Below are 17,991 nucleotides of genomic sequence, written 5' to 3'. Positions count from 1 at the left end.
AAGGCACAGGAAGAGGAGAGCAGCAAGTATGGGAGAATGAAGTTGAAAGATTGTGGAATACGAAAGGTGAGGGATTACGTTAGGGGTCTTTTGGGCGGGATATTAAGAGACCAGGGCAAAAGAGGATAGTGATGACACGTGGCAGGGGAAGGGACCATAGGAAAGGAGACACTTGTCCGCACAGAAATCGAAGAGATAGAAGTGGCTACGCGTGCGCCGAAGGGGGGCATGTGCCTAAGGACACATGTTCACAGGTTCAAAGTCCGATGCAGAAGCATGATCATGGATGTCAGAAGAGATAATGAGGTGATAGTGAACAAGAGACCCCTGATGGGACGACTCTGCACATGGCCAGCTAGTGAGTCTCTGCCCGCGGAACCCTTAAGATCCGAGGGCCAAGAGGGGGCATCTGTATCAACTAAATTTGGGACCAAGGAGATGATATGACCGAGGGCCCGAAGTGAAATAAGGAGTGGAGAACGTGAAACACTGAAGCAAGTCTGTAGCCTTCTAGAAGAGCGTGAGCCACGCACGTGCAAGGGACCCAGGGGGTGACCGGGTCAAAGTGAGTGCAAGGTAAGAAAGAAGAAAGGGGGTGCATGGGATCGAGGCTGCAGAACCCTAGGTGGACAGGTGTGAGAGAGCTAACAAGAGGATTGAAAGGGGATCGACGGATGGAGAGAGAGGGGGAGGAATAAAAGGGAACAGTAAACCTAGAAAGAAAGGGAAAAAAAAAAAAAAAAAGGAAAGAGTATAGGAGGTTGATACATTTGTGTTTCTACAATGAATACTAGTTTCTTGTAAGAGATCTTTTAGGTTCATACAATATATATATAGAAGAGAATAAAATTTCTTTTTTGAGAATACTAATCTATCTAGTAAGTGTTTGATTCAATATAGAATTTCTTTTTTGAGAATACTAATCTGGAGGAGCATGAGATTAAATCTCAGCCACCACATAGCTTTTCCCAAAACCAGTCCTATGTTATATTGATACACAATAAATGTCATTAGCTTGACTTTGATTAGAGTGGTGATTGGTGAATTGGTGAGGTTGGTTATTCTTAAACAGTACCACTGTAACACTGTATAAGAAACGAATATTTTACGAAATATTCGCATAAAATTCCTCAGTGGAAATTAATTAGCCGCCCAAAAAGCCAGTTGTAGACCCAACCACAGAGCGCGGTTTCCTCTCACATTTAAAAGGAGTCAAACTCTCTTTTTACGTGAATCTCTAAAAACTCATCGTTTGTTGTTCTTTCAGATAAACGAGATATGAAGTTTGGAGAAACGTTTACGGAATATCTCAACGGAGATCAAGTAGGTTTTTTGGACAAGTGTTACCACGTCGAATACAAACAGTTGAAGAAAGTTTTAAAGAGTTGTCGTAACTGCAAAGCGCTTCAAGATTCTTGTAACGACTCAGAATCAACAAAAGTGGACGACGATGGTCGTGCGTTAACACACTACTTCCAGTATGAATCTTGTCCAGGTATGTTTTTTATTTTACTTGTCTATTTTCTTTAAGTAAACTATAGGTTGATTGGTTAAGCTTTCTAATAAACACTTTTTTATTTTGGTAAAGTTCTAAACAGTTTCTTGCTTTACGTCAATATCCTGTTTCGTATGACTAAAGCAAGATAATTGCATTTTTGGCTTTATCAAATGTACCTTAAATAGATGGTTATGTATGCCAGGTAGACAGGTACTCAGGTTATCTTTGAGTTTACTAGTATACTGCTAAGCAGTGGGGGCGTGAGCGGAGAGGGAGGAGTGGAGATTTAGAGTGCGTGGAGAGGGAGAGGGACGAAGAGAAATAACAGAAGAGATGAGGACAGACAGACAGAAACCAACCAACATGGTTTTTGTCCGCATAACCCCCCTTCTGCCAAGATCGATGTACTGTATTCTGTATGTCGTTGTGTCTCAGCTCATCAACTGACATTAACTCCACTTGTCTAGTAACAAGGTTTTTTTTCTGTTCAAAAGGTTTAGCTTGAGCAATATTTTTAGGCCAGAGTACGTCCATTTCATGTTGACAGACTTGAGGTTTCAGGGAGAACTTAGTGCCTTCGTAGTTGTCTGTTTGGTTATTTGTTGTTTGTCTTTGTTCTTGAATATTATCTCAACGTACTTTTTCGTTCTGTTTGGTTTGATGAAAACCTAATATTTACCAATGAAACAAAGCTTTCGGATTTATGCAGTTTAACATTTATCTTTACTTTTCGGAAACTTCATTTCTTATTTGTTTTTTAAGCTTGTTTTGCTGGTTGTTAGAATGTAATAAACGTTTATCTTGTAGTGTGTGATCAGAAGTTCTTTTCTGAGCTGATAAAAGAGGCTTCAGACATAGCTGGCTATTTTAGTTCAAGAGTAAGGCGTCTCCTCCATCTTCATATTTCCAATGGTGTGCAGAGGTACATGTTGCGCCTGCGGCATTGTTTCACAAATGATAAAGAACTCATGGCTTACCAAGTTCGGATGTTGATTGAGTATGTTACAATGAATGCAGTAGCCATGCGAAAAATTCTCAAAAAGTATGATAAGGTAAGAAGCAGAGGAGGATGATGTTTATATGTTGTGTTGTGTGAATTTTGATAAGATGTGATGAATAAGGCCTAACAAGGTTCTCCCTTATTCTTCAACAGGTGCATAGCTCTATAAATGGCAGAAACTTTAGAACTAAGATGCGGGCCGAGCACATCGAGCTTTTGCAATCACCTTGGCTCATAGAATTGGGTGCATTCTATATAAATTTCAATGTTAATAATGGTGGAGACTCTGGAGTATTTTCCAATCAGTTCTCTTGTGATCTCACTTCAGATCAGCCTGTGATGACACTGTTAATTTCAGATTCCTTGAAGTTGGAGTATAGTCTGAAGTGCGCCATTTGCTTGGTGAGATATTAATTTCCTTTGCATTTTTTAAGAGAATGGTACTTGAAGGCTTTGTTATATTGTTCAATTGTATTTCTTTTCTTATTGAATCACAGGATACTGTATTCAACTCTTATGCTTTGGGCTGTGGTCATCTCTTCTGTAAAGCATGTGCCTGTTCTGCAGCTTCTGTAATGGTATTTGATGGACTTAAAGAAGCAGAACCGGATACAAAGTGTCCTGTTTGTAGAGAGGTAAGTTTGGGTTGAAGTACTCTTCTTTCAAATATGTATTTTAAAGACACATCTTGAGAGGGGGAAGGTTCCCTTTTCTTGTCTTCTCCATGGCGGTTGTAATTATAGGAAGCTCTTTAGTTAATGTGTTCTACCCTGTGAAAATAGTTGGGCATCTTCAAAAATAGTGGAGCATCTCTTGAATTATCAAAAAAATTCTCACATCTCCTGGAAGAACGTTTTCTTCCATATATCTGTCTGTTTTCCCTTTGAATGAAACTTATTGTCAAAGAAATGAAAACAAAAGGTGAAAGCAGAGTGCAGCAACATGGCTTCTAATGTATACCTCGCTTGTTGGTGTTGCCAGGTATGCTTATGCTATTGGGAGTTAGTTGCCCCCTTGTAGATGGAAATGGGTCCTGACCACTTGAACCCGTGCCATATTACTACAATTCATGTTCATCTTATCACTTACGAGGGGAAGGGGATAACTTGAGTTAGATTTGGAGGTCGTTTGGGCATAGTATACATAAGATGCAAAGGTTTAGTGCCCTATCCTTAATATTGAGCAAAGGCCAAATTATCAGGCACTCAACAACTCAAGTAAGAAGAAATCTCTAATATGCTCCTAAGAAACTATTTGAGAGTTATCTGATGTACATGCCTTAGAATTGTACAAGGGGTAATGCGAGTCAAAACTTTCACTGATAATTAAAACATTGAGGTCAGTGGGCATTATTATTTGAGCATGTTAATAAATTCCACCAACCATTGATAAAATGATAACAAATAGCAGGTCCAAGGTGCTCCAATAGCTACGATTGTCCTTTCACATTTCCCATTAACATTGTATGTTGCTTTGATTCCTTATCTTAACATCCAAAATTATACTCCAAACACTTGGCCATTTCCATTTTGTCACTTTATTTTCTGTCTTCTCCTCTTCCTTGACATCAGATTAAATATTTTTATCAACACATAGTTGCAGCATTAAATCAAAATTAGCTATTTCATGATTTCAGGTTGTGCTCTTGCATAAAATTCGTCTACTTAGAGTGTGTTTGATCACTCTGATTCTCTTGTTGTTTATATGCAGGTTGGAGTATATGCCAATGCGGTACACATGGTAGAATTGGATCTGCTATTGAAAAACAGGTAAAGCAAAGAAGCCAGAGGTTCTTTCTCTTTCAAAACTTTTTTTCCCCCTTAGGTAGGTGAGACTTAGATCTTACTAACACTTCATTTTTCAGGTGTCGAGAGTATTGGAAAGAGAGGGCACATGCAGAACGTGCGGAGACAATAAAGCAATCTAAACAGTATTGGGACTCGCAAGCCAGGTTTGTGCTTGGATTTTAACCTGAATGCTCCTATTCAAGTGTTGAAGTCGGCAAAAATATGGACGTTAATAATTGTTGAAAGCTGAAACAATCAGGGAGATGACTGCTCGTATCTATGTGGTTGTTAGAGAGCTAGCTTTTATATACAATATCTCCTTTGATCTTCAATCTTACGGTGGAGTTGCTGGTTTTCTCTTAGGTGTTCTGGAGAACTCATTAGATAATAAGCTATCGAGTGTTTAAAAACGCTAAATGTTTTTTTGTCCGTATATATATATGAACGCAAATTTATTTTTATTTTATTTTTTTTGCGCGTGTGTCCCTAGATTCATTAAAGATTTCATTAATCGAAGTGCATGTTCCCGCTCAATGACTGTTGGTGGCTTTTTATAAGGTTTCTGTATTATATTGAGGCATTATTTCCTTACGTACCAACTGTTGCCACTGGATGTAAACACTAGCAGAGTGCTATCATGTTGATGACACTTCTTTTACAAATTAATACTAACATTATTTTCGTTTTCGTTGTTGTTACAAGCAAAGGGAAGATGACCCCAGTAAGGAGGGATCCTAAGATGATTAAGGAAAAGTTGATTAGGATCAGGTCCCCAAAAAGAAAACGAAGGTCCAAGTCTACCTCCAAATGCCAAACTGTTTGTTATGGTTTAAATCAAAATGCTAAAACTATGTCCGTTGGAGTTTGATGTCCTATTAGTATGTCAGAGTTTACATTTGTCAACAAAAAAATTGTACTAGTTGTCAGAAGTCAGAACCCATAAGATCATGATGGTCTCGGACTCGGTGTGTACTGTGAATTGTGATAACCAAGTGTAGAAGTAGATCATGGTACTGAAGATTTGGGTTTGGGTTCTTCTCTGTATCAAGCAGGAATTGCAAGCATATTGTTAGGTCAGCTCTGTTGGAAACTTGGAATAACAGTCTTAATATGAATGGGTCTGGGTGTCTTCGTTTAAGTCTAGAGGAGGTAAAATGTAAAACTGTACCAAAATAGTTAGTGTAAGATTTTGTCCAATATGATGTTATCATTTGTGGATCTGGTTCAGTAAGCCTTATTGCCAGAGTTAAATTCAGTTTCTTCAAGAACTCGCTTTACCTGGATTGCCCCAGGAAATTTCAGAAATGTTCTGTGATGTGTAGCCATTCCACCATGCACCTATATTGTTTTTGTGTTATTTGCACGGTTTAAATATTTGTGTGTTATGTTGAGCTGGATAGGGATAGTCACAGACTCACAGGGGGCAACCGTGCAACAACTAGAGGCCAACCAATTTCAATCCATCACTCCAGTCACAGAAACATTACAAATTATGTGCTTGATCTCTAACCTTAGTCTTATGGTATAGATAAAAATCAATAATCATCAATAACAAGGTCCACACTCATCATGATCCATCTTTAGTAGCCAAGACTCCATCTAAATAACATGCAATTAAGTCCACCATAACATTCTCCATTCAAGTTTCCCACAATGTCTGAAAAAAACAGTAGTATGAGAGTGGCTTTATGAGCTCCTCATATATTCTATCCATGGTGACTCTCTGTTGCTCTCCTCATAACCTCTCTTCCCTCTCATCACCATCTTCTTCTTCTTTCTCTCCATCACCTGTTCAGTTCTCTTTCAGCACCATTAAAACTCACTCTCTTCTTAAACAAACCGGAAAAAACCAACAAGAACTTTCAAAATGCTCTGTTCCAAGACACAATTGCCATCAACCAAAGCTTCTATTCCACCCCATTTTTCTCTTGGGTGGATTCGATAGACCTGTTGATACTCAAACGTTTATTGTTACTGTTAGTGTCCTGGCTGCCATTGCTCTGTCTCTCTTCTTGGGTTTGAAGGTATTTTTTTTCGGAGGAATTTGTAAAGTTTATTAGTGTTATAAAACTTTGTCAATTAAGTGATGGGGTTATCTTATTTTTGTAGGGAGATCCTGTTCCTTGTGCCAAGTGTGCTGGAAATGGTACATTCTTGTCTTGTCTCTTCGCAAGTTCGCATAACAGTTGGTATTAAAAAAAGTGAGAATGTTTAAATGTTGTGTGGAAAATTGAAAACTACATGAATTATATAAGACATTGTTGTTATTTCATAATTTTATAGAACGATAATGGTCCTTTTAACTGATGAATGTTAAAAGTCTAAAACTTCTATTTCAATTTTTATCTGAATGTGAGGGACAATGTGCAAATTTAAAATGCATTACCTGTAAAAGTTGTTGCAATACATATGCGTAAAAGCTGATACAATATGCTCATAAATGCAGTTTTACAATATGAGTGAAAGGACACTAAATATTCAAGTTGATCTTTTTTTGAATGATTTGCAGTTTAGTTTCCCCTTTAGGCTAAGTCCAATGGTTTGGTGCTATTCCACCAAACCACAATAGTATAGTGCATGGTGTTAGAGAGTTAGCATTTCCAAAACCAATGGTATTTTTGACAGCCGCCAGTACCAATGGGGATTTTTTTTTTTTTTTTGGACTCTCCACTCTCTAGCCACCATTCTCAAAGGCGTGTGGGAAAAAAAGATTTGAAAAAAAAAATCTAGCCGCCACACAGTGTGGCGTGTGGCTTAGATTTATTCTACCCGACTTGACGTTATCTCGTTAAAACTGGCGCTATAGATAGATAAACTGAACTTATACCGATAGCGTTGGCGGGTTAGCGTTTTGATGCACCATTAGATCAAAATTTCCGTGATATTTGGTGTTTTGCCTCACCATTGGACTTAGCCTTAAAGGTTCAAATGGACCTAATATAGACTTCAATAGTTCAATTGGAAGAAAAAATAATAAAAACAATAATCTTAGAAGTTAAAACAGCTATCACTGGAATTATGCGAGTTAGGCTTTCTTTAGAGGATTTGTAAAGATCTCAAATGAATAATTTTTATCTTTTTAAACAATTACTACTGTTAGCTTTGTCTAAAACATAATTTATATTATATAGCTTTCTGTCCCATTTTGCTTATCTAGTGAAGGTTGTTTTGCATTGAGGATTCAAATGTTCAATGGCAGTCAATAATAGACCATGAGCACGACATGGTCGGTATAACACAAAGCCACACATATACAAGCAGAAATTCCACACTTTTAGTTATAGCTTTTGTATTTGTGTCGATTCTTAAAGGAATGTTTTCTTCTTATATGGTGGACTAGGCGGAACAAAATGTGTTTTTTGTAATGACGGAAAGATGAAGCAAGAAGCTGGACTGATAGACTGTCGAGTATGCAAGGGTGCAGGTACGTTTTGCAGGGCTTCTGTAGTTGTTTGCCTTAGATTTGCACCCTAATGACTGTCTTTCAAACCGGTTTTTTAGCACTACAAAAGAACAAATCACAAAATCGCTTGGCATGAGCAGTATGATATCCTTGGCCATGGATGAACTTGACATTTTTTATTATTATGAATGTCAATATTATTTATTTTATTTTTATTTTTATTTTATTATCTATGTTTTATATCAAATTGGTTACAATACAGAATGTTCACTTTCTTTACCGTGCATCCACATGACCACATCTTCTTCAGTTTTGCAGTGATGCGTTCAACCCCTCAAAACAGGGTGTGAACTGCCTGATTGTGGACTTATTTACTTGTTAAATATCCACAAATCAAACTATAGTCTTTCCTCATCATAGTGATTATTGGTTATGATTGGCACATCTCTGAAGCTGTTTCTCGTATGAGATAGGTTCCTAATAGGTTCTTGCTATTGTGCCTCACTGTTGCCCCAGGAGACATGATGAGCAGAACCGGATGCTACTTATTAACTCTATATATTTCTACGACTTTTCCAACTTCGAACATCTCCTACACCCTAATTAAGTGTCACTTAATATTAGTAAAATTTGTTATTTTTGTATTTTCATTCTATTGCTAATCTACTTTCAGTCAACTTATAAAATAACTTTTGTAGTTAGTTGCATTCAATATTCATCTAATTATTTTGGTAACTGTTTCTCCGTCTAGGGATGATACTCTGTAAGAAGTGTGCAGGTTCTGGATATTCAAGGCGGCTATGAGACCTAAGTTCAGACCATTTTCATCCTCCAAATTTCCGATTATTCGATGAGAATTATGTAAAGAAATGTACAGACGTCTTGGCTGTCTCTGTCAAATCCTGGTTTGTTCTTTTTCATTGAGTCAGATTCTTGATCTCCCGAGCATCTGTTTGGAGATTAAGAATATTGACGGATGAGTATAGAAAAAAAAAATGTAATTAATAATGTTATATTTAGATGGCTATGGTGCTAACTGGCATCTAGTAATTAAGTACTCACTAATTTGATCTTATAGATTTTTTGACAGATTTGTTGGTCTGAGATTTTGTGTTCACTGACCTCATTAACCTTTATCTCGCTATAATTTATGGCTCTCTGTTTACGCTCTCAACCAATCACTACTGTCCACATGTCCAGTGTCCAAAGTCTAATCACAGGTCTAACATACGACCTATAATCTAAGTTTACTCCAAGAGCAACAGGTCGCACACGAAGTCACACTAAGTTTAGCGGGTCACAACTCTTAAATGACCCGCTAACCCGACACGAATCCAACACGAAATTAGTGGGTTTGGGTTGGAAAAAAAGGTTTTTGGGTCATTTAAGAGTTGACCCGCCAAACTCGTCAAATAAATGGGTTGGGTTAGGGTCACACATGTTAACCTGGGTAACCCGTTAGTATACCCGATTAGTTCCCGAGTCCAATGGGTCGGGTTATCAACCCGTGACCTGTATGACCTGTTTTAAGTCCTTAAACATATATGTTTCCGAATTTTATTAAATCTCATAATCCCAATTACCTAAAAAAAAATACTAAACAGAAAATGATCAATTAGATTTAGAAAGATAAGCCGACAATCCAGCATATAGAATATTATAGATTCATTTAATAAAATATATTATCACGCATTACATTAACATTGAACCCTTATCCTAGTCTTAATTATATAAAAAGAACAAAAGAATTTCCAAAGTCACAATAATATTTGCATTTATTTAATAATAGGTTTGCCCACGAGGTAGCAAAATGGATAAACTGGACATGCATGGTTGTTGTTTCTAGTTTGGTTATGTTTTTTGTTTGGCTAACAGGTTGTTTCACTTGTTTGGTTCAGGCGTTCAGCATATGCATGTGCTTCAACAACTCTGCACACTTTTGCAAGTTCTTTTATTATTTAGATTAATAAATATTCTTTATCCAAAAAAAAAAAATAGAACTTACGGGTTATCTGTTAACCCGATCCAAAATTGACCCGCTGGCTTAACGGGTCACCTGTTGGGTAACCCGTTACATATGCGGGTTGGGTTTTGGGTTTGACAAACTTGACACGATTAGTAATTGGGTCGAGTTTGGGTTTGCTCTCCTAACACGTGACCCGAGTATGACACGACATGAACCCGACCCAACACGACCCATTGCCACCCCTACATAGGCACACATAAAATCTCTATAAACAGAAATCAATTCGAGCACAATTAAAACATTCATTTATAGCACAAGGAGTTAAACAGATTGTAATGAACATCCATCTCAAGAGCCAAACATAAACGTGCATCATAAAAGGAAAGGAGAGCAAAAGCTCAAATCATTATTACATAACGTCTCAACGAGGAAAATGGAGAGACAAACCAAATCAATAAAAGGAGGATGAATCTTTTTTTTTTTTTTTTTTTTTTTTTTTTTTTACAAACAAAATGTGAATATTATATATAATAATAAAGTTACAAAATTGGGGTTGAGCTCCACTAGGGCTGGATTAAGTTCCCACTTTGAATCCAAAATAAAATATTCCATGAAGGTGATAAACTTTCATTCTAAATTCTAAACCCTGTGTGTTTCCAGTAAGAGTAATTCATTTATATCTTGCTGGTATGTTTCTAGCCCTGGGTGGACGAGGAGTCGGATCGACAACTTTCCCCTTTGGCTTACTACCTCTCCTCTTATGAGTTTGCCATTGTTCATCACCATCCTCTAAGTTATCTCCGATGCCGTCCTCGAATTATCTCGTCGCCATCGCCATCCTCCGAAGTTATCTTCGTCATCGACAAGATCGCCCAATTGACCAATCTCAATTATGAATTTGGTTTCATTTAAGACTATATTGGTTGCTTCAAGAGGCACTAGAGGACTCTTCTCCGTTGTTGATGAAGAATAGGAGTCTAAAAACTCTACTAATCATAGCTTGTACCGATTTGTAGCCTCCTTCTCTACTTGCTCGTTCAAGTTCGCGGCTCACCGGCTTTGAGCGTAGAGGTTCCATTTCTTTTTTCTTACAAGATCCACTTGAGGCGATGTGGCACCCATCACCGTGGGTGATGCACACACACACGCAGGGTTAGTATCATCCACACTAGGTGAGTCTGTCTCCACTCGGATTGTTGTCTCAATATTCAGCACTTCTACTACCTTGTTTCCGTGTGTATCCTCTTCAATCTCTGCCAGAGCCGCAAATTGGTTACTCATGCCTGCGTCCTTAGTGATGCTAACCTCATTGTTATCTCCATCTTTCTTATTTGCGTATGCTCTCACCCATTCCTGATGCCCTTTCTTCCTGTTTCTTTTCTTTTTCTTTGTAACATCGACCTGGTCATTTTCTACTGGAGGGGTTGTGACCATTACCACTTTCTTATCCCTATCATTTGCTTGCATAACTCCTTTAAACTTTTTGCATTCTGTCATAAGATGACCAACAATTTTGCAGTGATTACACATTTTTGGCAGCTTTCCAACTAGAATTGTTTGCCATAAATTGAACCCTTTCGTCTTGACATAGATCTGGTCGGGTATTGGTTCAGCCAAGTCCACATCAACTAATATGCATGCAAAATATCCAAAGTCTCTCTTAAGTGTTTTCTCATCTATGAGCATAGGATATCCTACACCTCTAGCAATTGACATGAGAGTTTCTGGTTCCAGTACTCTTGACTTAGCCCTGGTAGTCTGATCCAAACAAGTGCATGTGTTTGTTTTTGCAAATCGGGGTTAAAGTTTGGTGTCCATTGACTCAATCCCAATAGAAGTTTGTCAAACTCCCAAGCACCCTTAGCCCACACCCGATTCATATCTTCTGCATTTGAAAATCTAATAAAGATATAACATTTACCAATGGGTATAACCACTCACCAGTTGGTGCCCATTTTTCCTTAGCTAGCTCCCGCACTCTGTCAATGGAATGTTGGAGTTATCCCTCACATGAGGAGAGAAACTGGAGCTGGACAGAAACGGGCAAACTCGACATCGAAGTTTCGAGCTCAAGATAACATAGGCGACCAGCTTCAAAGTGGCCAGCGCCAGTCGGTTCAGGTAGCGACTTCGCTCGAGGAGATAGCGCCGCCAGCATATTTTTTGTGGGCCTTGCTACAAGCACCATGAAATTTGGTTTTGGAGATAAAACAAAAAATCAAGGTTTTGGAAAACCTAACCTAACAGAACCAAACAAGTCAGAAGGATTGGAATCCAGACTAAAACAAAGAGAGAACCTTTACAGAGATACAACCATGTAAAGAGATAAGAGTGATCTAGTAAGGTGAGAGACTGAAAGGAGAGATTGTAATCTTCCTTCCCATTTTATTAAGAACTGGCTCTTGTGGAAGTAGGCATCATTGGCCGAACCACGGTAAATCTTTGTGTTGTGGTTTGCTTTTACCGCTTTTACATTATTATCATTGTTAATAGTTGTTTTAGCGAGTTGGGCATGTTAGTATAGGTAGTTTGTGATATTTGAGATTTATCTGGAGTTGAAGTGTGTTCATACAAGTTATCTGTGTAGTGGGGGAACCGATTGGTATTGGTGTAATCCCCAACAAGTGGTATCAGAGCCTTGGTTGGAATAGCCTAGGGTGTTATCCGAATCTTTGTCAGAAGGTGTTTGACGAAATTCCTGAGAGAAGATTTGAGGTTAAATAACTTGTAGAGATGGACCATTCCGTGAACACTCGTATGATGAGTCTGAATAGGAAGAACTACACCATCTGGAAAGCCAAGATGGAAGACTTGCTTTACTGCAAGGACTTGGCACTTCCCATTGAGAATGAGGGAGTAAAACCAGAAAAGACTGATGAGGCTGAGTGGAAAAAGCTTGACAGAAAAGCTATTGGGTACATTCGACAATGGATAGACGACAGTGTCTTTCACCATGTGGCCCAAGAGACTACAAAATTTCATGGAAGAAACTCGAAGACCTTTATGAGAGGAAGTCGGGTGGAAACAAAGTGTTAGTCGTTAAGAAGTTTGCGCAACACGAAGTACCAAGAAGGTTCTTCAATGTCCGAGCATCTTAATGAAGTACGAATATCATCAATCGATGCATTTGATGAAGATCAATTTGGGAGACGAAGTTGAGGCTTTGTTTCTATTAGGCCTCTCCCCGAAAGTTGGGAGACATTAGCAGTTTTCTACATGGAGCGACCCAAGGATGGAATTGTTACCATGGAGATGGCTACCACGTCTTTGTTGAATGAGGAGACTAGAAGGAGTGCAAGAAGCGACTCTTCTAACTCGAGGTCCTTTCACGCAGAAACGGGGAGAGGTCGGAAGTAAAACCATCTCGTTCTAGAGGTGATGACGTATAAATCTAGGGGTGAAGCTAGAACTCCTAAAGCGCAGAGGCAATGTTACTATTGTGCCACCAAAGGCCACTTCGAGATATGAGTCGAGAACACGAAGAGGGATGAGAAGAATAACCGGTACATGAAGACATGGTGCGAGGAACGGAAACACAGCAGAGATACTACCGCGACTAGTCGATGACCTAGTGGGGAATCAGGTCGATTGGTGGGGTGTGGCCCGAAAGTACCTCATGTCGATACTGAGTGGGTGATAGATACAGAGCATCCTATCACGCCACACCGCGGGGGATTCTTCACTACCTACGGTTGTGGTGAATATGGTGAAGTGAGGATGGGTAATGATGGCCCCTCAAGATTATAGGCATTGGAGATGTTCATGTAGAAACCAATGTCGGCTACACCTTGACACTCAAGGATGTAAGACATGTCCCCGACATACGGTTAAGCCTAATTTCGGCCGGGAAATTAGATGATGATGGCTTTGTAAACTCGTTTGGTAACGGGTATGGAAACCGAAAGCAGAGGTTCCATCAGAAGCGGCCGAGAGGAAAGAAAACTTGCTCTCTTTACAAAAACACGGGCTAGTTTGTGTAAAGCGTAAGCGAATCGCGCGTAAGAAGAAAGTTTCATCCTGAACCGTGGCACAAGAGACCGCGGTCACATGGGCATAAAAGGGATGGAAGTTCTTGCTAAGCAAAAGGCCATGCCGGACATTAAAGGTACACATTTAAGTACATGTACTCATTGTTTGGTAAGAAACACAGGTGTCTTTCCAAAGATTCCAAATCTCCTCTAAAAGGACATCGCCCTCGAACTAGTGCACACGACTTATGTGGTCCTATGAGAGTGAAGTCCCACCGTGGAGCCGTACTTCTTGACATTCATTGATGATCGTCCAAGAAAGATATGGGTCTATAGTCCGAAGACCAAGGATGAAGTACTTGGCGTGTTTGAGAAATTCCACAAAGATGGTGGAAAAGAGCTTTGGGAAGTTGTTGAAGTGTATTCGCTCGGATAATGGGGGGTGAGTACATTGGGCCATTTGAAGAGTATTGCCGAGTCATGGGATTCGTCATGAGCGCACCGTTCCCAAGACACCGCAATGTAATGGAATAGCGAGAGAGAATGAACCGTACCATTGTAGAGAGGATAAGATGCATGCTATCTCACTCTAAGCTACCTAGAAGCTCTTGGGTAGAAGCAATGCGCATACCGTGCATGTGATCAACCCGTCACCAAAGAAAGCCTCTCGAATAGTGATTATCGGAGAGAGTATGGTCAGCAGAGATGTTGATTATGGATACTTGAGGGTATTTGGGTGCGGGGCATTTGTGCATATTCGAAGGATGAGAGATTCAAGCTTGATGACAAAGCCAAGCGGTGCATTTTAAGGTTATGGAGATGAAAAGTTTGGTTACAAACTCTATGATCCGATTAACAAGAAGGTAATCCAAGTCGAGATGTTGTGTTCCCCGGAAGACCAAACCATAGCAGACTTTGAGGAGGGGTGAGAAGCTACAAGCTTTCACCAATGATCTTGTTGATTGAGAACCGAAGTTCCTACCGTGGAACGTCGCGTAAGGCATTGAGAATGCAGAGAACCATGAGTTTGAAGCTCATGATGAGAATCCTATTGCTTTCATGATGGGATAGAACCTATTGGTATAGAAGATGCAGATGAGATGCATGAACCACCACCGAGCAAGCGAAGTGTATCCTCCCGAGGGCACCGGCCAGATGGGGCAAGGAGGTCCGACAGAGGAGAATAGCTTCAACCAGGTATCCACCACATAATGCACGCGCTACTATCGGATGGTGGAGAACCTATGTACTATCAAGAGGCACTTGAAGGTACGCACAAAGAAAAGTGGTTGAAGGCCATGCATGACGAGATGGATTCTTTGCATAAGAATCACACTTATGAAGTTAGTCGAGAAACCCACGGGAGAAAAGTTCTCAAGAATAAGTGGATATACAAAGTCAAGCATGAGGAGAACAATCCTCACCCAAGGCACAAAGCTTCGCCTTGTTGTGAAGGGATTCGGCCAAAGGAAAGGGATTGACTTTGATGAGATTTTCTCTCTGTAGTGAAGATGACTTCTATCCGGGTGGTATTGGGTATGGGCCGCAAGTATGAACCTAGAGGTTGAGCGACTAGATGTTAAGGCGACTTTTCTTCATGGAGACCTTGAAGAAGATGTCTACATGGACCAATTGAGGGTTTGAGGTCAAAGGCAAGGAGCACCTAGTATGCAAGGTGATAAAAGAGCTTGTATGGGTTGAAGCAAGCACCGAGATGGTACATAAAGTTTGACTCCTTTATGGTGAAGCAAGGATACAAGAAGTCCGCTTCGATCATTGTGCGTTTGTTTAGAGATTTCGGATGGAGATTTCATTGTGCTATTCTTTGTATGTGGATGATATGTTGATAGTTGGCCCAAACATCAACAAGATATCCAATTTGAAGAAAAGACTTGAGTAAGTCCTTTGAGATGAAGGATTTGGGTCAAGCAAAGCAGATACTTGGGATGCGGATCACTCGTGATGAAAAGAGTGGAAAGTTGTGGCTTTTCAAGAAAGCTACATTGAAGCGTGTTGAAGAGATTCAACATGGATCAAGCCGCCGGTCGGTTATCCGCTTGGTGGCGGTTCCGCATGACCAAAGAGATGTGTCCTAAGGGTGAGCATGAGCGAGTCGGATGGAAAAGATTCCTTATGCATCCGCATTGGGCGGTTTGATGTATGCCATGGTGTGTACTAGACCGGACATTGCTTTTCGCCGTTGGGGTGGTAAGCGATTTCATCAAATCCGGGCAAAAAGAGCATTGGGAAGGTGTTAAGTGGATATTGAGATATCTCAAAGGCACTTCTAAATCATGTTTGTGCTTTGGTGGAAGTAAGCCCTTACTTGAAGGCTATTAATCGATGCAGCACATGGCGGTGATGTTGACTCGATGAAGTCCACCTCCCGGTTATCCGGTTACTTTTGCGGGGAGCGGTTTCTTGGCAATCTAAGTTGCAAAAGTGTGTTGCCCTCTCCACTACGAAGCCGAGTATATTGCAGCCACCGAGTGTTGCAAAGAGTTGCTATGGATGAAGAGGTTCTTCGACTAACTGGGGCTAAAACGTAAAACGGTTTGTAGTTCTATTTGATCGAGGCGCCATCCACTTGAGCAAGAATCCGAAGTTTTCATTCTAGATCCAAGCACATACACGCGTTATCATTGGATTAGAGAAGTACTTTCGAAGACAAGCATTTGTGTATCGAGAAGATCCATACCGACAAGAACGGGTCGGATATGATGACCAAAGTCTTACCGAAGGTAAGTTTGATGTTTGTTGGCTATTGCCGAATGGCGACACTCCTCCCCATTGATTTGGCAATTGCATGGAGGTAGCCCCCCTCACTGTTCGGGAGGGGGAGATTGTTGGAGTTATCCCTCACATGAGGAGAGAAACTGGAGCGACGTAAACGGGCAAACTTCGACATCCGAAGTCGAGGCCGGCCTCGAGAAAGAGCGCCAGGGCTACGAAACTCGATAACATAGAGGCGACCAGGCTCAAAGTGAAAGCCGCCAGCGCTTGTCGGACCCGCCAGCGAGTGGCAAGGCCAGCATATTTTTGTGGGCCTTGCTACAGTACCCGCGAAATTTGGTTTTTGGAGATAAAACCAAAAATCAAGGTTTTGGAAAACCTAACCTAACAGAACCAAACAAGTCAGAAGGATTGGAATCCAGACTAAAACAAAGAGAGAACCTTTACAGAGATACAACCCTGTAAAGAGATAAGAGTGATCTAGTAAGGTGAGAGACTGAAAGGAGAGATTGTAATCTTCCTTCCCATTTTATTAACCGCTGGCTCTTGTGGAAGTAGGCATCATTGGCGAACCACGGTAAATCTTTGTGTTGTGGTTTTGCTTTTCCGCTTTTTACATTATTATATGTTGTTAATAGTTGTTTAGCGAGTTGGGCATGTTAGTATAGGTAGTTTGTGATATTTGAGATTTATCTGGAGTTGAAGTGTGTTCATACAAGTTATCTGTGTAGTGGGGGAACCGATTGATATTGGTGTAATCCCCAACATGGAGACCTTTTGTATGTCGATTCTACCAAAGAGGCAGAACTTACAGTACTGCTAGACCCCTTTCATATGCTTGTTGTGGAATGGTGATGGCAGGGTATTCTTCCATTTTTTTCTAGTAGTGGGAGATCTTGAAACTCCACACTTTGCTTTTGTCTTGCCGCCTCTGCATAGAAAAAATTTTTGGTTCTTTCCATTTGCTTGCACCTGAGTAACTTGTACTTCTCCTTGCTCTTTATTAGTTGCCGATGGCTTGTTCACAAAGGTTGGATTTTCAAACTCGTAGATATCCATTCTCACCAAAACTTACTAAAAATAGTAGCTTAAGAGGAGATAAAAGCCGACTCCTAGGATGAATCTAAACATCTAGGGACATTGTCTCTTAGGAGAAAAACTGCCCCAATCAAATTCAATTTCTATGAGACTAGTATGACTTAATTCTTGTTCGACAAATGGACTAGATACGTAGACAGCTTTACATAAGAAGTTCAGTCAATACTATGAATCAATCATTTTTTGTTATGTAAAGGATAAACGAATTTTACCCTTTGCAGGCACTCTCTAATGAAACATTTTAAAGTTTTGCACACATACAACAATTATACAAATCTACCAATAAAATAAACTTAATGTCCAACGTTAAATATCTCTTAAATCTTTCTTTCTTTCTTTCCTCCCAAGTCAAATAACTAATCTTTCTCTTTCGAAATTTTAATATTTGATCTTGGCCTTGATCCACTAAGATGACGGGTCCGAGGTTTGTTATGTGTCAACATCTCTTCCCACGAGTCGTACGTACTTAAAACACGTGCAGACCACAGGGTCATTCTCACTAACTCACAAGTATAAATACAAGTCCAACTTGTTTACT

At 39.9% G+C, this 17,991-nt stretch overlaps 2 protein-coding genes across 4 annotated transcripts; both read left to right on the top strand.

The window, feature by feature from the left end:
- Positions 1-1,132: 1,132 nt before the first annotated feature.
- LOC147485938 (SPX (SYG1/Pho81/XPR1) domain-containing protein / zinc finger (C3HC4-type RING finger) protein-like protein) lies at positions 1,133-4,819 on the top strand. 2 transcript variants are annotated; one of them, XR_015201894.1, is made up of 7 exons: positions 1,150-1,495; positions 2,306-2,550; positions 2,652-2,900; positions 2,996-3,133; positions 3,480-3,715; positions 4,209-4,267; positions 4,363-4,766. XR_015201894.1 is itself a non-coding variant. In XM_086572331.1 (6 exons), exons 1-6 carry the CDS (start codon positions 1,279-1,281, stop codon positions 4,466-4,468), a joined length of 1,014 nt encoding a protein of 337 aa, XP_086428457.1. In that variant the 5' UTR covers positions 1,133-1,278; the 3' UTR covers positions 4,469-4,819. The 2 variants fall into 2 exon arrangements, 1 of the variants encoding a protein (XP_086428457.1); XM_086572331.1 differs by lacking the exon at positions 3,480-3,715 and having other exon boundaries at positions 1,133-1,495; positions 4,363-4,819.
- A 1,018-nt stretch (positions 4,820-5,837) lies between these two features.
- Positions 5,838-8,777, top strand: LOC147485937 (thylakoid lumenal P17.1 protein). Of its 2 annotated transcripts, none has more exons than XM_086572333.1 (4): positions 5,838-6,309; positions 6,395-6,431; positions 7,626-7,709; positions 8,467-8,644. In XM_086572333.1, exons 1-4 carry the CDS (start codon positions 5,974-5,976, stop codon positions 8,490-8,492), a joined length of 483 nt encoding a protein of 160 aa, XP_086428459.1. In that variant the 5' UTR covers positions 5,838-5,973; the 3' UTR covers positions 8,493-8,644. The 2 variants fall into 2 exon arrangements, with proteins under 2 accessions (XP_086428459.1, XP_086428458.1); XM_086572332.1 differs by having other exon boundaries at positions 5,846-6,309; positions 8,440-8,777.
- The last annotated feature ends 9,214 nt before the right edge of the window (positions 8,778-17,991 follow it).

This window comes from Coptis chinensis, chromosome 7 (assembly GCF_015680905.1).
Source record: "Coptis chinensis isolate HL-2020 chromosome 7, ASM1568090v1, whole genome shotgun sequence".
NCBI lineage: Eukaryota > Viridiplantae > Streptophyta > Magnoliopsida > Ranunculales > Ranunculaceae > Coptis > Coptis chinensis.
The sequence above is the reverse complement of the archived record's forward strand: the minus strand, read 5'-3'. Positions and strand labels throughout refer to the sequence as shown.

What these genes read in the sequence shown, in the direction of transcription:
- LOC147485938 (XM_086572331.1), top strand. Translation starts at nt 1,279, where the DNA reads ATGAAGTTTGGAGAAACGTTTACGGAATATCTCAACGGAGATCAAGTA. An exon ending in CCAGTATGAATCTTGTCCAG is followed by an intron (nt 1,496 to 2,305) that starts GTATGTTTTTTA and finishes TTTATCTTGTAG; the next exon opens with TGTGTGATCAGAAGTTCTTT. An exon ending in AGTGTCCTGTTTGTAGAGAG is followed by an intron (nt 3,134 to 4,208) that starts GTAAGTTTGGGT and finishes GTTTATATGCAG; the next exon opens with GTTGGAGTATATGCCAATGC.
- LOC147485937 (XM_086572332.1), top strand. Translation starts at nt 5,974, where the DNA reads ATGAGCTCCTCATATATTCTATCCATGGTGACTCTCTGTTGCTCTCCT. An exon ending in CTCTCTTCTTGGGTTTGAAG is followed by an intron (nt 6,310 to 6,394) that starts GTATTTTTTTTC and finishes TTATTTTTGTAG; the next exon opens with GGAGATCCTGTTCCTTGTGC. An exon ending in TCGAGTATGCAAGGGTGCAG is followed by an intron (nt 7,710 to 8,439) that starts GTACGTTTTGCA and finishes TTCTCCGTCTAG; the next exon opens with GGATGATACTCTGTAAGAAG.